Source organism: Salminus brasiliensis, chromosome 10 (genome assembly GCF_030463535.1).
Source record: "Salminus brasiliensis chromosome 10, fSalBra1.hap2, whole genome shotgun sequence".
NCBI classification, from domain to species: Eukaryota; Metazoa; Chordata; class Actinopteri; order Characiformes; family Bryconidae; genus Salminus; species Salminus brasiliensis.
Window position 1 is genome coordinate 30,655,043 of NC_132887.1, and position 22,709 is coordinate 30,677,751.

General features: G+C 40.9%; 1 protein-coding gene across 6 annotated transcripts in view; it reads right to left on the bottom strand.

Moving 5' to 3' along the window:
* The window catches only part of LOC140564380 (ryanodine receptor 3-like), a 232,948-nt gene that overhangs the window by 103,928 nt on the left and 106,311 nt on the right, over positions 1-22,709 (bottom strand). For all 6 annotated transcript variants that reach the window (XM_072689791.1, XM_072689790.1, XM_072689788.1 and 3 more), the window contains exons 21-32: positions 22,069-22,173; positions 14,197-14,300; positions 12,294-12,377; positions 11,373-11,532; positions 9,905-10,052; positions 8,496-8,698; positions 6,623-6,797; positions 5,604-5,812; positions 5,133-5,332; positions 2,917-2,983; positions 2,668-2,828; positions 2,402-2,567 (exon numbers count right to left, since the gene is read on the bottom strand). In XM_072689791.1, the coding sequence (XP_072545892.1) occupies positions 2,402-2,567; positions 2,668-2,828; positions 2,917-2,983; positions 5,133-5,332; positions 5,604-5,812; positions 6,623-6,797; positions 8,496-8,698; positions 9,905-10,052; positions 11,373-11,532; positions 12,294-12,377; positions 14,197-14,300; positions 22,069-22,173 (1,782 nt within the window). The remainder of the gene's footprint in view (positions 1-2,401; positions 2,568-2,667; positions 2,829-2,916; positions 2,984-5,132; positions 5,333-5,603; positions 5,813-6,622; positions 6,798-8,495; positions 8,699-9,904; positions 10,053-11,372; positions 11,533-12,293; positions 12,378-14,196; positions 14,301-22,068; positions 22,174-22,709) is intronic.

Consider the following 22,709-nt stretch of genomic DNA (forward strand, 5'->3'; position numbering starts at 1 on the left):
GAGAAGCAATATTGCATGTGCCTATTGATTACCTAAGATTCAAGAAACCTGTAGAGGCATGGATTTTAAATTTGCAGTGAGGTCTAAAAAGACAATGGCTTTAATGGTGAGGTGCAGGTTTAAAAAAATGAGACTAATGACAAATTCCCACCAAAACATATAAGAGGAGTATAAATGTAGTGCGGGTTCAAAGCGCACAGTAAATATGGACCGTGAGCACATACTGTTAACGTACATTTATACTGTACATGTATTATGCATGTGAAAGGCCCTATAGCTTGGCCTTGAGAGTTGAAATTGTGGCATTCTGCTGGCCTACCTGTTCAAGGAAGAAGAAAAACACATGGGTGCTGCTAGCTGCCAAAACCTTAGTTCCAAAATCTCCAGTCCCTGTTGTTCCTCATCATCATACACATGCATTGTACTGAGAATAACACATTCTACCCTTCTAAACATACAGTTTCAGAGATAGCACGGAGGCCAAATGTCTCATTTGCGTTTAGTACATCAGCTGCAGAGCTTCTCAGATCCTCCTCAACACCTGCGTGCAGTTGTTTGCAGTAGATATATTGTGTTTTGTATGTCTGAGAGATAAAATGAGTGAGCGTGCAATATTTGCTGCTGACAATGACACATCTAAAATGACTGGGAGGAAATAAAACTGCCTAATCTCAGTACCGCAATTAAGGCCTCTTTATCAGAGACAGTATCTCTCCTCTGAGCTCATATGTTTGTAGCGTAATGCTCAGGAAGTCTCTGAAGTGATGCGGCTGCCCTGAGTGTTGACTCGAAAGCTAAGGAGGCACAGCTCTGCCACTTCTGATTCATCAGATGCTGCTCCTGTACCAGCCAAAGCCAATTTACAGAGATCAGTCCCCTTAAAAGAGTCAGCTTGTACTGCAGGAGTAGAAAAAAGCAGGAGTTTAGAGAGTTAGGTGCAACGAGAGAGAGAGAGGGAGTCAGAATGGAGGGCAAAGAGAGAAAGAGAGAAGACAGGTTCAGACAGAGAGATAAGGAGGAGGTAAGAAGAAGAGAGAAACAGGAAAGAGAGAGAGTCAAGTACAAAGAGTGGTAGAGACAGGGAGAAAGAGAGATACAGAGAGAGTCAGGTAGGGAGAGAAAGAGGAGAGAATCTAGTACAGAGAGAGAGAGAGAGAGAGAGAGAGAAAAGTAAAAAAAAAAAAGTAAAAAGACAGAGCTAGTGTAAGAGATATATAGAGGGTCAGATAGAGAGAGCAATAGAGAAAAGAGTGAGAGTCAGGCAGGGAGAAAGAAAAAAAAGAGGTAGAGAGACAGCCAGACTGAATAGAGCATTACGGAGGGACAGAGAGAGAGAAAGCGTGCGAGAGAGAGAGAGTAGGGCAGAGAGAAGCAGAGAAAGAATCAAAGACAGCTGGTTCAGTCTGTGTGTCTGTGTGTACTCGTACTACACGGCTAGGGAACGTGAGGCTGAGCGAAATCAGCCACGGGGAGCAGAAGGCAAGCACAACAAGACCAGAGCTGAAAGGCTCTTACTCAGCACTGGAGTGTTTGCAAAGCTCTGTCTGGATAAGCTGCTGTTTCCATCATCTATCACTGACAAAGCTGACAGAGCACATTAAAAACTTTCCCTCTGAATGCTGGAGGCTCTGCAGCACTAGTCATCCCAATTTCACACCATTAACAGCCAAAACACACTTTAATGGCAGTAAGACCAGCTAATATCATAGTCAGAAGCAGACAGGTATCCAAGTCCAGGGGCAAAGGACTCAAAATTAAGACCAGATCACAGGCTTCTGGATTCTGTACTCAGACTTAAAGGAACAGTTCAGCAAAAAATCAAATGAACATGATTCATCAGTTACCCTGGACGCAGTCGATCAGACAATGGGAAAAGCTAGGCTAACCCTGCTAACAAACACTGGGCTCCCGACTTCGTAAATACACACCCAAAAATGTCTCAGCATGTTCAAAACACATCCAGATCCTTTATTTGTTTTTCACAGACTAACTGGCATGGTTTAGACTTATTTTAAAAACAAAAATACATTTTACACAGAGCTGAACAGTGGCAGCTGGTTTCATTACTGGTCTAGATAAGGTTTTGACAGTGCATGCGGTTATGCTATTCAATTTTCAGTAGTATTTTGAATCAAATTAAGATTTTAGCCTGTATTTACAGAGATGAGCTATCAAACATGTCCTGGCTGATCGACTGCATCTGTAGCTGGTGATGAATCACATTAATGAGACGTGCTGTTGGTACAAGATAATCAACACTGCCGACTTTGTCTGTAAGCAGTCATAATGTTATGGCTCATCAGCATATATTATATATAAAAAGATAATACTTTAAATATGCCACTCAGTTATTTGCATAACCACAGTTAACACTACATCATGTCACAGTGAAGAACAGTACCTGGTATGAGGTCGTAAGCTCTTTGCCATTGACAGTGAAAGCTACCAACCCCGTAGCCAAATCAATCAGGCAACCGATCTCTAAATCCACATTACTCCTGCTAGATGAGTGTGTAGCGCTGCTGATGTCTCCTCCCCACACCATGTAGCAGTTACTCCTCTTCACACTGCAAAACATGGGTGAGTTAGTCTGGCTGGCTTTATAACCTGAACAGTCACACCAAAGGAATTGGAAAAAAATTCTGTAACCAGTAGCTGAACACCTACCTCTCATGAACCCGGCCTCGCTCGTCCCCCAGCGTAACCGTAACAGTCCGGTTCTTACTCAGATGAAACATGCTGCTGTAGTAATGGTAGTCTGGGGTGACCCAGCCAACCCACACACAGGAGGGGTCCTGACCAGCAAACACCCGGACTGAGTGGTAGTACTGCAGAGGATATTAACAGCATATCACATACCTACAGTAAATATGCTATAATAAATGCTAATATGCCACTTAATTCTCAATCACTTACAGTTGTTATACTACTGTAGTCAGTTCTCCTCGCATCCTCTATATGTTTCATAGATTTCACCAGATGCCTGTGAAACAGCGGGGGGAAAAACAGTCTTAAAAACACTGAATATCCACTGAATATCACTTCACTGATAACTGCTGAAAGTAGCGGCTTTACTTCTCTGTGTTCATTAAAACAAAGCTCTCCTCATGGTGGCCGAGTTCTGCTTGTATCACTATCATCCCACACCTGCTTTGGCAAATCAGTGCATAATGGTGTCAGAATAATGGGGTCACTCTGCAGTACTGCAGTGCTACTGACATGGTGCTGGGGTGTTACGAGTGGATAAGACACAGCAGTGTTGCTGGAGTTTTTAAACACCATGTCCACCCACTGCCCACTCTATTAGACACTGGTTGCTCCACCCTGTAGATGTAAGTAAAAAGCTCATCTGTTGCTGCACAGTTTGTGTTGGTCATCTTCTAGTCCTTAACCAGTGATCAGAGGACGCTGTTGCCCACAGGACGCTGTTGGCTGGACATTTCTGGCTGGTGGACTATTCTCAGTCCAGCAGTGACCCTGAGGTGTTTAAAAACTCTAGCAGCACTGCAGTGTCTGGTCCACTCGTACCAGCGCAACACTAAAACACTAACACACCGCCACTTTGACACTCAGTGCAGTGACAAAACACCTAAATAATACCTGACCACTAAAGAACAATTAATCTGCCAGTATATATGTACACTGCTCAAAAAAAATAAAGGGAACACTTAAACAACACAATATAACTCCAAGTAATCAAACTTCTGTGAAATCAAACTGTCCACTTGGGAAGAAACACTGATTGACAATCAATTTCACATGCTGTTGTGCAAATGGAATAGACAACAGGTGGAAATTATTGGCAATTAGCAAGACACACTCAATAAAGGAGTGGTTCTGCTGGTGGGGACAACAGACCACTTCTCAGTACCTATGCTTTCTGGCTGATGTTTTGATTACTTTTGAATGTTGGTGGTGCTTTCACACTCGTGGTGTCCAGAGGCTGGAGGCGCTTCCAGAAGACAGGCCAGTACACCAGGAGACATGGAGGAGGCCGTAGGAGGGCAACAACCCAGCAGCAGTTCAGACCGCTATCTCCGCCTTTGTGCCAGGAGGAACAGGAGGAGCACTGCCAGAGCCCTGCAAAATGACCTCCATCAGGCCACAAATGTGCATATGTCTGCACAAACAGTTAGAAACCGACTCCATGAGGATGGTATAAGTGCCCGACGTCCACAGATGGGTGTTGTGCTCACAGCCCAACACTGTGCAGGACGCTTGGCATTTGCCAGAGAACACCAGGATTGGCAAATTCGCCACCGGTGCCCTGTGCTCTTCACAGATGAAAGCAGGTTCACACTGAGCACACGTGACAGACGTGACAGAGTCTGGAGATGCCGTGGAGAGCGATCTGCTGCCTGCAACATCCTTCAGCATGACTGGTTTGGCAGTGGGTCAGTAATGGTGTGGGGTGGCATTTCTTTGGAGAGCCACACAACCCACCATGTGCTCGCCAGAGGTAGCCTGACTGCCATTAGGTACCGAGATGAGATCCTCATACCCCTTGTGAGACCATGTGCTGGTGTGGTTGGCCCTGGGTTCCTCCTAATGCAGGACAATGCTAGACCTCATGTGGCTGGAGTGTGTCAGCAGTTCCTGCAAGATGAAGGCATTGAAGCTATGGACTGGCCCGCCCGTTCCCCAGACCTGAATCCGATTGATCACATATGGGACATCATGTCTCACTCCATCAACCAACATCACGTTGTACCACAGACTGTCCAGGATTTGGCGAATGCTTTAGTCCAGGTCTGGGAGGAGATCCCTCAGGAGACCATCCTCCAAGCCTCATTTTGACTTGTTTTAAGGACATTACATCAAAGTTGGATCAGCCTGTAGTGTGTTTTTCCACTTTAATTTTGTGTGTGACTCCAAATCCAGGCCTCCATTGGTTAATACATTTGATTTCCATTGATGATTGTTGTGTGATTTTGTTGTCAGCACATTCAACTTTGTACAGAACAAAGTATTCAGTGAGAATATTTCATTCATTCAGATCTAGGATGTGTTATTTGAGTGTTCCCTTTATTTTAGCAGTGTATATATATGATTATGTCTATATTTGATTAGCAATATATATATATATATATATATATATATATATATATATATATACACACACACAGTTGTACCTGTGTTTGAGTTTAAGTGGCTCCTCTTCGTGAACCCCATTCATGTCGATAGTAGGGCTGCTCTTGAAGGTCGAGTGGAATTCCACGGGCATGCTCAGACGGAAGAACACCATGTCAGCATTACTGTTCTGTGTCCCAAAGGTCTTGTGGGTCACTTTCAGACACGGAGGACTGTCAATAGTGCCGTCAATCCTTGTGACCTGCAAACATCAGAGCATTAACCTCTCACCTACTTCTCTAAAGTCTTTGGAAGAGGTCCTTTTGCTTACAGTGGACCAAAAGCTATACAGGCCTATATTTGTGGGATTTTCTTATTTCAGTATCTGTAATATCTTGGATAAACATCATGGATTTGTTCAGTTTCACCAGCAGATCATTTCATCTATTTACTCTATTTTGGTAAATGCAATATTTAGAGGCATTTAGCTACAATTCTACCAGAAAAAGCATAGTAAAAAAACTAGGCCTTACTGCAATGTGACTGTGATCTTTGGGCACATTCACAAAGGTAGGCAGACGTTTACTAAACCACATGGTGACTTCTCTGTTCATGTTGACAGCAAAGGGTTCGAATCCTTCCTGAAGGCCACACATGGTGTAGTACTTGAAGGTGCTTGCATCCTTGCCCAGGTTCATGCGGCCAACTTGAGAAAGCCCTAGGCTGCAGACCGGAATAAAGCCTGGAGATGACAGTGATCATTGTTACAGGACTGCTTATTGTCTCTGGAAACATAAATAACAATGTCCAGAGGTTGCTGCCAAAACGTGAACTGCAAGAAACATATATCTTAAGTGGTCATTCATCAACCTGTTTACTCCATCAAGTTGTTCAGTGACTCTACGGTCATCAATTGACTCCACTTCAATCTGCTTGATAGCGAATGCTGGCTTGATAGGGAATTACTAAATCATTACTATGTCTTCCAGTGCACACAAGGTTTGAGTTAAATCACTCCAACCCCAAACGTCTACAGTAGCCAGTCAAAAGTTTGGACACACCTGGTTGAATGTGCACACCTGGTTGCTCCAAATGCTAGGATGACGCTAGAATGTCGTTGCTGGCGGGTTCAAGTAGGCATAATTTGTGTGTTGAACTAAGAGGAGATTATTTAGTCATACAGGCTAGTAGGGCTATTTATTGGTACTGCTAAATGAGTAAGTGTTTATGTATTAATGTACCTTAACATACTTTAGTCACATGGTTTGAGAGGTATTTCCACTCTCACACAAGCAGACTGCCACAGTCTCACAACTTAGGCTTAGTTTAAACTGCCCAGGCACAACAATCTAACTACATGGGAGTCACCAATGTCCTCATTTTGTAAACAAAAGTATAAATGTTTAATGTGTTTATCATTCAACCAAAAAAAAATGGACTGGTACTGCACACCAACTTCAATTAGCAAAACTAGTTGAAAACCAGTTGAAATAAAATAATATTATTAATAACAATGCAACAATACAACCAAAAGCACATCTTTCTCCCTCACCATCATCAGTCTCAAAGTCAGCGAAGCAGAGCTCAGAGCCCTTGTTTGTGATGAGGATTTCTCCATTAAGGGTGAAGATCATAGACTTGTCCTCCATATTGATCATGCAACCCACCACGTCCCCAGCGTGCCAGCAACGGCCGAACAAACGGCTGCCTTGGTGGAGACGATGTCCCTGGAATTGTAACAGTGAAAAGTGTTATTACTCTGATGCAACACAACTGAAACTCACATCCTAAAACCTTTAAAAGCCCTAACCGATCGTCACTGCCAGTCAATCGGGTCATAGAAAGCAGACTTTAGAGCCCTTGTGTGTGATGAAAGAGTAGATCATGGACTTGCCCTCCATACTGATCACGCGTCACAAGCATGCCAGCAACAACCTCATATCTCCTCCTGTGTCTCAGTCAAAGGATGCCACTTCAAGTCAGTGGCAGTCAACTGTAAGCATTAATATTGTGAAGTTCTGAGGCTCAGCCACGAAGGACTAGGCCACACAAGCTCACAGAATTGGACTGCCGTGTGCTGAAGCCCATAGCGAGTAAGAATCAAGTCCTTGGCTGCAGCACTAAACAACTTCACTGAGTTGTCAGCTGCCTCAGGAAGCGGAAGGACCATTTGTCAGGAGCTTCATTGATTAGGCTTTCATGGGCAAGCAGCTGCACACATTTAAAATCTTAAAAAACTAAAAGAACTGCTTAAAAACTACCATGTGCTATGCCACCAACTGGAGTGGTGAATACTACCCATCTAAATGCATAAGGTCAATTGTAAAATTTGGTGGTTGAATGGTTAGGGGCTGTTTTTCATGCTTTTAATGGCTAGACTCCTTAACACCACTAAGGAGAAATGCTACACCTTACAATCACACTTACCGAACAGATTAGAGAAAGCTATTTTCTGTTTCAGCATGAATATGCCTACGTGCATGAAGTGAGCTCCATAAACACAAGGTTTGCTGAGTTCGGTGTGAGAAAATTTGACTGGCCTGCACAAAGCTCTGACAACCCTTTCAAACACCTTTGGGGTGAACCGGAATGGAGACTGCGAGCCAGGTCCTATCATCCAGCATTAGTGCCCAACCTCCCTAATGCTCCTGTGGGTTAATGGATGTGAATCTCTGCTGCCATATTCAAAAATCTAGTGTTAAGTCTTCCCAGAGGAGTAGAGGGTGCAGCAAAGGGGTGGTGCCAGTTCTATATTAATGCACAAGTTTCCCACATAGAATGTGCAGTCTCAATTCCATGTAGTGTATATAAAATGTAAGTTTTATATACACCACATGGAACTGAGACTGCAAATTGTATGTGGGAATACTTGTGCATTAATATGGAGCTAGTTTTCTGTTCATGTTTTTCAATAAATGGCTAAAGAGATATATGTGGCCAGTATTCGTTTTTCTGATCATTTTCAAATTTTCCAAATAGTGTGGAGACTAGGACACCTAATCGCACCTCTAGGGTAGTGCCACATCGCTACTTCTTTTACTGATTGGTATTTTCCAAAGACCTGATTTATCTCATTAGTCAATTATCATTAACTGTGAATTGAAGCATCCATGATTAAAAATTAAGATGCTACAAAGGGTTGAGTGATGAAAGGGAAGAATCATGCTTGTAAAAGAGACATGTTTAAACCTTTTAAAGGCTTAGTTTCTACACATGCACAGGTCCTTTACAAAAATGGTTCTTTATGGAACCAAAAGTGTTTTGTTTTTTTTTTTATGGCAATGCTCAAAGAACCCTTTGTAGCATCTTCATTTTTAATAGTGTAGTGGTGTTCAAGCTGGAAAAAGCAAAAACATGTCTAGCAGCCAGGACTGCACCATTTGCACCAAAGTACAATCTTTAACACAAATGAATGCAAAACTCACTTTGTAGCCATCAAAGACGTAAGCCTGGTCATCAGTTCCTAGCTCCACATCAGGCCGCACTCCAGGCCGAGCCCAGCCTACCCTCATATCTCCCCCAGTCACTGCCTCAAACTCAAAATACCATTTTCCTGTCTTCACAGAGTACGTCCTCTCCAAGCGGAAGAACCGGATCTTATCGATGCTCAGTCTCTCCACCACGAGGCCTGAGAGAGAAAGAGATATGCTGTCAAACTAATTAGTACCTCATTGTGCACCGTGTCTCATAAACACAGTGCCAGCGTTAGTATTACCAGCATTAGGGTTAATATAATGTGAATAGTTCACACTAGATGCTAAAAGACTAGACGCTACATTCTTATGGAGAAAAACTAAATATGCAAGCGACATGAAATTTTGATTCAGGAGAACAAATGCATGTGTTTTGCTTAATTAAACGAAGGAGTCATGATTGTAATATCGAACTTTGTGTGTGTGCTCTCACTTTGGCTTCTCTACCAGGTCTCTTTTCCAGCTCGGAAAAACTTGGAGAGAGAATTCTCAAGCCAGTTAATTACATTCAGCAGTGCAGTGCAGAGGGTACAGAGAGCAATATATATATATTGCAGCCATTTTACCTGAACTGACTGAAAGCCTAATGAGTGTGTTTTACATTCTCCTCATTTTCTCTTGTTGTGTAACGGCCTAAATGCCTACAATTACAAAAAAAGAAATAGCTTTAACGATTTACTTAAGGTGTTGACAGTGCCTTCCACAGTTAAAGCTTTAATTAAAAGCTTTTCACAGTTCCTTCCTTTTCACTCCAGTACTGATAACAATAGCATGTGGGTGAAGAAAAAGCAAGTACTAATGCTTTTCTAGAACTGTAAGCCACATTGTGTAGTGCTTTTCATCATAACGGCTTAAAATCATGTTGATGCTCTTCTGATGTCTAATAGGGAGAATATTATGTATATATTATAAAATATAATGTATATATTATATAATATTATATAATATGTCTCTATTGTTGCTACACTGGCCTCAGCACACTGCTAACTCTGCTAACTATCTCACTTATAGGGACAGTTCTGTGTCTCTCAGCTTGTCCAGAAATGCATGTGTAAAGCATGTCCCATAGAGGCGAGCGTGAATTACACATCCTGAGGCTAGTGGGAGCCCAGGAGCAAGAAATATCAATTTTCAAATAATGCTGCTATAAAATCTGATTTTATATGCCAAAATCTTATTGGAGTGTCTTTATAAAAGAATCTGTAAGAAAGGAGTGTTTTTTCCAGCCCTAGTTGGATATGTGCACTTGCTACTGTATAAAATGCTAATTTAGCCCCTGAGGCTTGAAGCAACAGTGCACATTTTAAGCTGTTTTATATAATGCAGACACTGTGTATCTGAAATCTCCCTAAGGTGCTCACCCCCCTCCTGGTCTGGAGGCTCGATGTTGTAGCCGTATCCGATTAGTGTGCGGATGGCTTCACGGAGGCTGTCCCGGTTTGACTTCTTGGTGCGCTCGTCGAGCAAAGCATATGGCACCAGACGAGGATTGCGCTTGCTCTTCAGATCCTACAGAGAAAGAGAAACAGAGATACACAGAGAAAGAGAGAGAGAGAGATAAGCCGTGCTTGTACTCTCACACTCAGCTACTCTGCTCCAGGGGATAGCACTCGAAGCTGCTATTTGTTACGACTGGCCTGTCAGTGCTTTTTGGCTAATTAAGAAATTAATTGGCCATTTGTCTCCATTATTATATCTGTGCTAGCATTTTGCTGTTGTATTTGGGAGTGGAGCAACAATTTACTGGTACACCTACAGTACAATGCCGATCCTGGTGTTGCGCTCAGCCTAACAACACTTGGCACAGCACAGCAAATTCATTTACACTATTTAAAAAATAGTTTTGTTAACCTTGCTAGGTTTCCCATGTACCTTTAAGCAGCTTCTCTAACATGTTCTTTCATTGTTTCTCACGATTCTGTCAAACGTGTGGCTTCTGAATGTCTAAATCACTAAACATTTCGTGTTCATGCACACAAGAGGAAATATTTAATAATTTTAATTGATGTATATGTAATGTATGTAATATAATATATTGTAGCTGTTACGCAAATAATCCTCAATCTCCATTTTTGTGGCTTTTCACATTTTGACAATGCATGCATGCATCAAGGAAATGCTCCAAAATGACCTGGAATAGAATTCTCTTGTAAAGTTGCCATTTTGGAGATACAAGGTGTTTGTGTGATAGCAACAACATATGCATATGTACACATACAGTCAGGTCCGTTCGTATCTGCTATTATCTACTTTAGTTGAACTTTAGATGTTTTTTTTTTTGGTGTTGCAGATCTCGCCAGTAAATTTCTTCTTTTTAAAATTGTACCAAATAGACACCCTGCATTGACACCGTGAATATAGACCCTTTATTGAAAGTTTCCATGAGCCAAAAGCAAGTTCAACTCTTGGAACCAATCCAGACCTTTTTATTTTCTTAATTTGTCATGAAATGCTTTTCCGTTAACTGTCCAATTACTTTTGAGCTTGTGGAAATTGGGGGACTGTGTAAAAATGTATGTGACTCCTAGTTACAGTTAATGCAATATATTTGTTAAACCTCTTAAATTAAAGCTAACAGTCTACACTTCAGCTCACAGCTAGATTGCTTCATTTCAAATCCACTGTGGTGGTGTACAGAGCCAAATATTAAGAAAATTCAGTCACTGACCAAATACTTAAGAACCTGACTTTTACACATGCAAAAAAAAAATAAAACAGTAGCAAATCGACAATAAAGACAGAAAAAAACCCCACATACACAACAGGACGGTCTAAGCTCAGCAGGTCAGACAGTGAAGCTTTTCAAACTCAGGCCCTCAGTAAACTGACCTGCTGTATGCCATAAGTCCAGCCCTGTTTGATCCGATCCTTGGCCCAGACATTGTGGGCGTTCTCAGACAGCTTGTCAACCAGGAGCTCTTGACCAGGGGTCAGTTTCACTTCAGACAGGTCCAGTGGGGTGGGTTTATAGCCGTTAGACATCATGTAGCTTTGTAGCAACAGAGAACAGGAAATATGATCACACACAATGAACACAATCATTAGCAATCTGCCTAGAACGTAATCCTGTAAACTATGTAAACATAACTTGTACAGTATTAACAGTATTAACATCACATTATCTATACCAAGGAAAATCCTGACTTTATTAGAAACCCTTAACCTTGCTTGTTCCATGTTGCTGGTGTGCAGTTAGAAAATGCAGATGCATAATTTGTGTTAATCACTCAGAAATGGACAATTCTGTTCCTGGAGGGATGGCCATAGACCACAGCTCTTGGTTGGTCATTTCTGGATGGTTGACTAGCAGAGACACCAACATGTGTAAAAAGTCCAGTAATGTCAAAGAGAATGATGCACCACCAAACTCCAGCAATCCTGTGTTTAGAACCAGACTACAAATGGACAGGATAGCTAACAAATTGTGAATGGCCACATTTGAGCTACAGCAGGGGTGGGCAAATCCTTGCACAGTTTAGTGCTTTTCCTGCTCCAGCACACCTGATTCAACTCACCTGTTAATGGCCAGGTTTAGTAGGTCTGTTAGAGCATGGAAATCAGCGAACTGTGCCGGACTCCGGCCCACATTGCCCACCTCTGAGTTGCAGTAATTGTGTCTCTAATTGTAGAGGACCGACAAGGTAGGCAGACCTCAGTGGCCAGTGAGAAGGCACAGAATGGGTGCAACTAATAAAGTAGGCTACAAGACAGTTTCCAAACACACACACACACACTTCCAAACAGACTTACTTCTTCGGGAGTTTGACTTTTTTCAGGTCCTCCTCAGCGTTAACATTGACTTGAACCACATGGCAGCCCAGAGCCAACAGAGTCCTAACAAACAGAACATCCAGAGCTGCTGAGAGCTGCTGCCAACACTGCTGTGAGCTTCCTCTGTACACAGAACCTTGCAGTCTACACTCCACAAGTGAGAAGAATGCTACTTCAAAGGCAATGTCTTAAAAAGCATAAACAGAAACTGTACCATTATAACCCTGGTCAAAAACCTGATTACTGTTAGTAGCTAACCAAGTAAAATATGACCTGATTTCCAAAAGACATAAAGTTAAATTTTAATATTTTAACCAAAGATGATTTTATCATGTATATGTTTATATGTTTACAGTATCAAAACAACAAAAAGTAAGGTTTATGCACCCTTCATGATCTCTACTTAGTAACACCCCCTTTGTGAAGGCTTTTTTTAGTAGCCAGCTAAGATTCTTTTAATCCTTGTTTTAGGGATTTTTATGCATTCTTCCTTTTAGCAAAAGGTTTCCAAGTCTGTACAATTGTCCCCATGCCACTGGCTGCAGCACAAGCCCCAAGCATGATCAGCCCACCCACATGCTTCACAATTCTATTAGATGACCAAACATCATTGGTTTCCTTAGCTAACATTAATAACCTACTGACTCAATATAGCATATTTTAGCTAGAGATCAGTGTGTGAGTGTAAAGAGTTATTTAGCTGATATTAAATTGGTTCACTAAATGAAGCGGAAAGCAGAATTCTTTTGAACCCATACAAGTTGGTCACATTCTGTGCCAGATAGCTTTTGTTTTGTATCATTGTATTATCTGGACATGATGCTACAAGACGTGGTGTGGGAAGGTTTTTAGACAGTGTTTTGCTAATATAGACATTACTAGAAACATGCATTGTTTTTATAGTATAACTGGCAAATAATTTATTATAATTGAATTATTTAAGAGATTACATTTCCATTAGTGTTGCACAGATATTGATACTGTATCAGTATCAGCGCCGATACTGGCACTTACACACAGTATCGGTATCGGCAATAGAAAGCACCGATACCATAAGGCTTACTGACGCCCTTCTTTTTTTTTTTAACATAGAACATTTTGCATACTTTATAAAACCAAATGTATAAACAGCCAGTCATAAATAGTTATTACCATTAAACACACATTTAATAGAACTTACATAGAGACATGTACTTATGTACACCAAATAAAAAGCTGTTTGTTCGAGCCAGATTATGCTTCCCAACTTGCTTACTGCATAGCTCTGAAACATTTCAAATGTGCAGTTCCTCAACCAGTACATGCTGTTCTTTTTAAGGCTTATCAGAATTAATAGCCATTTATCGAGTATTTAAGTCAGAGTTGGTATCGGAATCGGTACTCAGTATCGGCAGATACTTGGAAATCTGGTATCGAAAAGGAAAAAGTGGTATCAGCGCAGTTCAAGTTTGAAGTATTTTTCAATTGTTTCTTAAAAGCCCAAATGTGCACTTTTACCAGAATCTTAATATAGAAAATGTTACATTAATTCATATAAAATCATTGTATTTTTACATTATTGCTATGATTTCTGCGAGCTGGACAGAAAAACTCGCACTGGGCTGATAGAACATTTTGTCAGTGAGCTGTGAGTGTAGTGCAGGCTGGCACAGAGATGGTGGGGGTGGAGGGTGGGGGCTTTTGTACACTGCTGTGGGGTATAGATGTGTTTGATCTCCCTGTGTGTGTTTTTTGATTTATCACTCCGGAGAAGCGCAATCACACATATAAAGGACACTTTGAAGTGTGAACACACAGAGGGTGATGCGAACATACATACACACACAGTCATGCACACACACACATACAGCCACACATACAAACACATGAACAAAAGACTTACTTCAAGGTTTCTGTTGACATCTGCAGGTTGTAATTCCTCTCCGTTTCAGGCAGCTTGGAGAAATCCACCAGGCAAGGGTGCTGCCTTTTATTATCATCTCTTATCTGAGGAAGGACAGTACACAAATCATTACGGCACAGTGGATCCGCTGGCCGGCACCAGAGAAAGGCTACATGAGACAAACTGCAAAATAATGACAGCACAATATTGGGAGAAAACTATAGCAACCCTGAAGCTGACTGGAGGTTGCTATAAGGAGGAAGACATACGGACAGTATGAATAGGGCTGTCACTACTAAATATTATTATGACAGTTATTCAATTAACATAAATATTTCTCAACTATGTGTGGCACACAAGCATCTAATGCTACTGTCCATCAGACACCAGTTGGGGAATGTATGTATTTTGCCAAGTAATACTTTAACTAATAATTATTACCAACTAATTATTAATAATTAATCATTATTCAGAAGGTAAATTGTATTTATTTATTTATTTAATTAAAAAAACCTGTGACAGCCCTAATTGTGAATGTTACACATACACACATATTTACAGTATACACACACACACACACATATATACCACAGGGTGTTTTTTTCTGGAGGAAATGTCATGAATGAAAAGGCAGCATGGCTGGAACAGTCTGGAACATCCAGTGTAACAAAATCTTAAAGAATTGCTGACTGGGACAATTCACAGCAAATAATCCCTCAATCACTTTTCCACAGCTCAGTAGGAGGTTTGCTCTAGTCGAGAGTATGTTGCGTGTGTTCTTTTTTAACAGCTGCTCTGCCGCTGGAAGGTTGGGTGTTATTCCTTTCTCACAGAGAAAGTGTGTACTCTAGAGTTGTGCATGCAATACGGTTCAAATCTTTACACGTCTTAAACCGCACATCCTAACGGAGGTGTAGAAATTCTATTCACTCTGAGCAGAAAACGTCTAACGTGGCCAAAAATAAAGAGAAAACTGCTTGTGTAAAGAATCAGGCAGACTAATGCATCTCTTTTCAGTTAGCTAGCCAGATAGAGCAGTGCTTTGGATGAACCACCTCTACAGTCATGGTCTGTTTACTCCCCTGACCCGTCAGAACTGGAGGACAGGGAGAGTGAAGCTAATGGTTGAGGTGGCTGCCCATTGCTCCGGGTGTGTGTGCTCACTGCTCACCTGTACACTAGTGTTCACTGACTCGTGAGGTTTAATTCAGATGTACCGCTGCACAATGACTACTAGTTGCATAACTGCACCTAACAATGCTTGTATGCAAGTTTACAAACATGGTTGTAACAGTAAGCTAAACTAAGCTTAGTAAACTTTCTAAAGCAGGTTCAGAGCTAATTTTAGCTTTCTGTATTTAAAAAAGGTTAATGTGTGCCAGCTAGACTGCCAGCAAATCTGATTAAAATATAGCTAATTTTAGTCAATTCCATCTACAGGCTAGCTGACTGAGGCACAGTCAGTTTTAGGTATTTGAAGCTTTGTCACTTATCACTTTGCTCTTATTTATTCTATGCTGAATTTAAACTTTTTAAGTATTAATGGAACTTAACTTGTTTTACTATTAAGTTTTATTTGGAAATAGGTACAAGTTAGGTCCAGCAAAGTGAGCTTTGCTACTGGATATACTTACAAGAACTGGACAGAAGTTCAGAATAACTTCCAGGACTCAAGTAATACTTGGGATAAGTTTTTGAAAATGCCATGTAAACAAAAAATGCCACGGATGATATATATCTATATAATGTATGATATATATATATATAACAAAAGCTACAAAATGCGTTGTATGTTAATTAGTTGGCTCACAAGCTGCTATTCCCGAAGACTGATGTAGAAGTGCTGATCAAGGTTCCTATTGTGTTTATGGGGCTCTTACATACAAAAGCTGACCCTACATCAGCACGTCCACTCTGAGATTTATTGGTAGTTGTAATAGACTATTTATCTCATATAGGTGCTAAACATCCTGGTGTGATATACGCTGAAATTTCCTGCCAGGAATAAAGCTATACCCTGCAACAGCCTGTCCTTAATCACAGGGTTTGGCTAAATAGATTGAATCCTTAACCCTAAAAAGCTACATGTATTGCACAAAAGCGTGCTAGACTCATGATCGATTGACTGTAAATGGACGTTATTATGTAGCCAACTGTGTAATGAACTAGGTACCTATTTACTATATGTACATAGTATGGCAATAATAACAATAATACCCTTGACCTCAAATGATTAAAAGATCCTAACATGTACACTCATTGTTCTGTAAAAATACAAAAATACTGGCTACTGCCTACCGTTTTTTGTTTTTTTTTGGGTGGGGGGTGGGGGGGTGGATGGCAGCAGCCAGTCAAACTTTTGTATGCATGATAACTGCACCTGACCACACTCACCCAACTGCTTCCAGCAGCCATATAAAATCACATTCTGAGCTAATCTGGATGAGTGCCTTATGCTCCACACCTCGTTTTCTAACATGCTGTGTTTACTCCCCCCATTCCCCTTCTCTCCCTATGGGCCTCCCAGATGACAGAAAACGGGAATCTCTGAAACCTTGTGCACTACAGCGAGACAGAACCACCACTGTCCTGGAAAATGGCAATTTTAGAAAAGCGGTAAACGTGAACAATGGTAAACCTAATGTGAAAAATATACCTAATGCATGTCTATGTTAACCAATGCACTTTAAATAAAGCAAAGACACATTAGGATATACTATCTCCAGACCTCTACACTTTCTTTTTTTGTGGTTGAACACCCGAGTATCATGAAGTTGTATTTACTGATTTTACTATGCTTCTTCAGAGGCCTCCATAGATTTGGGTGGTGGAGTTTGGAGGCATGCTTCATGTGCATGGGCAATGATGGAAGGGTCCAGTGTTATTCAACTTCACCTTGCAGCTCCTATTTTTACACATGCTGATCATTAAAAAAGCCTTAGTATGAATGGGCCTTATTTACCAACCATTCTTAAAACCCATTCTGGCATTCACCAATGCTTTCTTATTTGGGATGTGTTCAGTTTGTGAGGACAATGGGATCCATCACTATAAGGACAGGGCTGTAAACAATTCTGCGGTTTAAAAACACACCATGAATCAGATGTAGACTTTTTGTTTGGACTTTTTGGGATTCATTCTGCAGGCTTCTGCTTGTTTGGATGATGCACTAATAGCTAGGCATGTACTACAGGACAGGCGAGCAGCATTTTTGCTAAAGTAAGAGTAAACACTTCAGTGTGTTAAGTGGCTTTAAGCCAGAGGTGCTATTCCCAAAGATTGATATAGAAGTGCTGATCAAGGATCCTATTGTGTTTATGGAGCTCTTACGTACAAAAGCTGACCCTACATCAGCACGTCTACTCTGAGATGCTTTTACGATTACAGACACTGATTTACTGGTAGTTGTAATGGCCTATTTATCTCATATAAGTGCTAAACATCCTGGTGTAATATAAGCTGAAATTCCCTGCCTGGAAAAAGCTATACCCTGCAACCAGCCTGTCCTTAATCACAGGGTTTGGCTAAATGGACTAAATCTTTAACACTCAGAAGCTATATGTATTGCACAAAAGCGTGCTAGACTCATGATCGATTGAATGTAAATGGGCACCATTATGTAGCCAATTGTGTAATGAGTTATGCACATATTTACTTTTACACAGTATGGCATGCTTAAATGCAAGCAGAGAGACCAAAGGCAAAGTAATGATGCTTTAGATATAGGAGTGTTGTCGTTCAGTTGCTCCATTCCCACATGGGGAAGCATAAATCTTGGAAACGAACTAGGATCTCCATGACTGGAGTGATTTAAGGCAGCAGTGATCTCCCCTCTGTGCAAATTTGGAGCCATCGCTAACCGTGCCAGATCCATCTCGGTATAGCGCGGCCGCACTCTGTCCCTCAGCCAGCGCCGCCTCACCTCTCGGCTAACGAGGTCTCGTTAAAAACAGATATAAAATCCTGCCCACAACAGCTGGGCCTCAGCAATGGCAGATTAATAAACGAGGGGCTCGGCCTGGCAGTAATAGGCGATCTCGCTTCAAACCCAGAACTCTATTAAAACTCTGGAAAGGGCCGAAAGCCTGCAGAAGGCTCAGGGCTAAAAAGGGAAATGCCGCTTTTTTGGGACGGCTTGGAAAAAGAGAAAACGTGGAGGATGAAAATAAAAGGGATCAAATGCTGTAGCAAATCAGTGCTGTCACCAAAAAAATGTAGCACTAAAATGGCAACTTTACTGGAGAAGAAAAAACCTTTTTAACACACCAACACTCCAAGGCTTATTACACACTAAGGTGTATTACTCAGCAACTGCAGGGACGTCTGTACAAACTGGTGGGGCTGTTGTTTGGGGGCCATAGGTTTTTTAAGGGGTAAACTTTCAATGGAAGTCGATGTAAAAAGTCATTTTGATTGGTCCATTCATCATGTAATTCTGACACAGTCTGAAGAGCAGCTGCCAGATTCACATTAAGCAGCACACACTGTGTGTGTCATGTATTTCCTGTTAGGTAGTGTTTGGGTAGTTTGTGCATTATGGCCTCCTATTAGAGTTTGTTAAGGGTCTTGCATTCACCTTTTTAGTGTTTTTAGTGAACAGATCACATTCCGATTTTACTTGACTTTATAAAACGGTAGGTGTAAACACACCCAAGACGCGCTGTGGTCAGTTTACAATCAGACCACTCAAATCACATTGTGTAAATGGAAGGTGTATCCCGTGCCAGCATTCACAGGTGCCACATTTATCCATAAATTTGCCAAATATCTGATGTCATACACAAAATAATGACAGGTATTCTTTATTAGCAGTTCCAGAACCACCACCTTCTTTGTGGCAGATTAGGGTGTAATTGCTCAGCTAGACCAGCAACAAGAGTCTTTGGGCAAGACTCAATGTGAGGCACTCTGGATAAGTGTTTTAGGACAAATTCCAAAAACGGAAATGTAGTGAAAACTGGCACGATTCATTCCCACCCATTTAGAATTCTCTCCCATGTCCAAAAGCTTTTCATATAATACACTGTTAGTAACAGGTGAGATTCCAAGTTTACAGTAGGGTATGGAAAGTAAAACGGAAATAATGATGTGCATTTTACATGGGAAAGTAAAATTGGATCTCATCTGGTCTTACCAGGGACATATTTTAGTAAAAAGTATGCAGATGCAGATGAAACATGTTATTTAATGACAAATAGCCAATTTAAAAGCTCAGGAGCTTTTAAATTGTACTGCACATGGAAACTTAGTAGCTTTAAAAATATAGAAAAAAATAAAGAAATCGTCTCAGTATTGGCTGGTACAAAAACAAATGTTTCTACTGATTCACTACATTTGGGTCAGGAGGAAAATGGGGTAAACGTGATGTTTCTGTCACTTTAAAAGAAGAGGCGTGATGATACACAAATAGATACAGCCAGTCCACATATATGACAACATACAGATCACATTTGCAGTACAGACATGAGAGCTGGGGTTCAGTTCATTGTCTGTTGTTGATTTTATGTCTCTTAAAGGGCCCGAATGTGCTCTTGTAGACATTTTTATCAATGAAGTTTTACTCTCAAACGTATGTGGACACCCATTGTAATTAGTGGGCTCAGCCTATGCCAGCCAAGCCTTTGGCAACAGGTATATAAATCTCCATACATACACACGTGGACAAAATTGTTGGTACCCCTTGGTTAATAAAAGAAAAACCCACAATAGTCACAAAAATAACTTGAATCTGACAAAAGTAATAATAAATAAAAATGCTATGAAAATTAACTACTGAAAGTCAGACATGGCTTTTCAACCATGCTTTAACAGAATTATTTAAAAAAAAGAAACTCATGTAACAGGCCTGGACAGAGATGATTGTACCCTTAACTTAATATTTTGTTGCACAACCTTCAGCTCCTCCCAAAGATGCTCAATAGGATTTAGGTCAGGGCTCATAGAAGGCCACTTCAGAATAGTCCAATGTTTTCCTCTTAGCCATTCTTGGGTGTTTTTAGCTGTGCGTTTTGGGTCATTATCCTGTTGCAAGACCCATGACCTGCGACTGAGACTCTATCCTCTCTAGAATTCCTTGATAGTCTTGAGATTTCACTGTACCCTGCACAGATTCAAGACACCCTGTGCCAAATGCAGCAAAGCAGCCCCAGAACATAACAGAGCCTCCTCCACGTTTCACAGTAGGGACAGTGTTCTTTTCTTGATATACTTCATTTTTCCATCTGTGAACATAGAGCTGATGTGCCTTGGCAAAAAGTTCCATTTTTGTCTCATCTGTCCATAGGACATTCTCTCAGAAGCTTTGGGGCTTGTCAACATGTAGTTTGGCAAATTTCAGTCTGGCTTTTTTATGATTTGTTTTCAACAATGGTGTCCTCCTTGGTCGTCTCCCATGAAGTCCACTTTGGCTCAAACAACGACGGATGGTGCGATCTGACACTGATGTTCACTGAGCTTGAAGTTCACCTTTAATCTCTTTAGGAGTTTTTCTGGGCTCTTTTGTTACCATTCGTATTATCCGTCTCTTTGATTTGTCATCAATTTTCCTCCTGCGGTCACATCCAGGGAGGTTGGCTACAGTCCCATGGATCTTAAATGTCTGAATAATATGTGCAACTGTAGTCACAGGATCATCAAGCAGCTTGAAGATGGTCTTATAACCTTTAACATGCTTGTCTGTAATTTTCTTTCTAATCTTCTGAGACAACTCTTTTCTTTGCTTCCTCTGGTCCCTGTTGAGTGTGGTACACACCATGTCACCAAACAGCACAGTGACTACCTGTAGCCCTATATATAGGCCCACTGAATGATTACAAGATTGTAGGGTGTCTAGGGTGTGATGCTAATTAGAGGACACACCTTGATTTAACATGTCCCTTTGGTCACAATATTTTCAGGGGTATCATCATTTTTGTCCAGACCTGTTTAATGAGTTTATTTTTTTAAATAATTCTGTTGAAGCATGGTTCAAAATCAATGTCTTATTTTCATCTGTTCATGTTCATAGAATTTTTATTTATTATTACTCTTGTCAGATTCAAGTTATTTCTGTGACCATTGTGGGTTTCTCTTTCATTAACCGAGGGGTACCAACAATTTTGTCCTCGTGTGTAAACCCTAGCATTACAATGAAATGAACTAGAGCAGAAAGACTGACTGTGAATCCGACCTGTGACTCAGCACCTCACCTCACAAAATGCTCTTGTGGCTAAATGGAAGCTACAAATTATTGCAGGTATAAAAGGAGGGCAAACTTCATATTAATGCCCATGGTTTTAAAATGAGATGCTTAACAAGCACATACAGGTAGGATGTCCGCATACTTTTGACTGTGTCACATACATATAGGTCCGGTTTCACAGGTACAGATTAAGCGGTTTCGATGAGCTGTCACTCATTGAGCCCTTTAGTTCTGAGTAAATCAATCACACTTCAGAGCATATCAATGACACACAACATGGGAGAAATGACTGAATTGACTACTGTCTACTGTACATGGGAACTGAAATGGACACAGTAAAGATTCAATAGCATGAAGAAACAAGATGATCTTATTTCACTTACCCTCTGTTTTATTTGAACAGCAAATTATAAAAGAGAAAGCAAAACCAAGTGCTGAACAGGTTTGTCTTATGTATAAATGATGACTAAGTTACAAATTAAGGACAAAAATGCATCTGAATGCATATGTAATAACTGAACGTCTTCTGTTGTATGTGTTTGGGTTACTGGGTGCACGGCTAAGTTGAGTGTAAAGGGAACTTCTGGTCAGAACTGAAATGTATGGATGTGTGTTAAGATGGTATGGACTATAAGCTGTCAGTTGCTTAATGTGTTCAAATCTGGGCTTAGGTTTGTATTGAGAGGTGGTACCTTGCCGTAAGACCAGCCAAGCTCGATCTTGTTCATGGCCCATAGCTCATGAATGTTCTCAGCCAGCCTGTCGCGCACTTTCTCCAGGTGAGGGGGCATAACAATCTGCGGCATAAGAGACAGACGTTTAATGAACCATTTGTTTATCCACACACCCACTCAACAATAAGCTTTATGCAGCAAGAGTTAGCATTTCAGTTTCCTTATGCCTTAGACAGCAAGGGCCATCACTGTTGTTTTTAATACAACTGACATATAATTAGTGTGATACGCAATACTAGCTATTATTATAGTGCTAGTTTACAACCTGAATGCCTGAAAGTGGTTCCCTGCTTTTAAATGAGCTACAAGAAATGTAAATGACCTCTAAATTCCTTAATTAATTAATGGTGAATTACACATGGCACGATGGTGGTGATTAAAAACATGTAAACTTTCAAATAAGATTTGCCAGGTTTCTCCTCAAAGGCCCTGAAACTGCTATTCCCTTGCCTCACACAGAAGTGTTTGTAGGTCGAAAAAAAGGAGCAAATAGTGAAACTGCTATTCGCACACCTCTACATATCTGGTAGTTTCCACACTTGAAACGTGTGCTTTCTTGAAGGTATCCAACAGTGTGTGAAAAAGGGTTTCTCACAGTG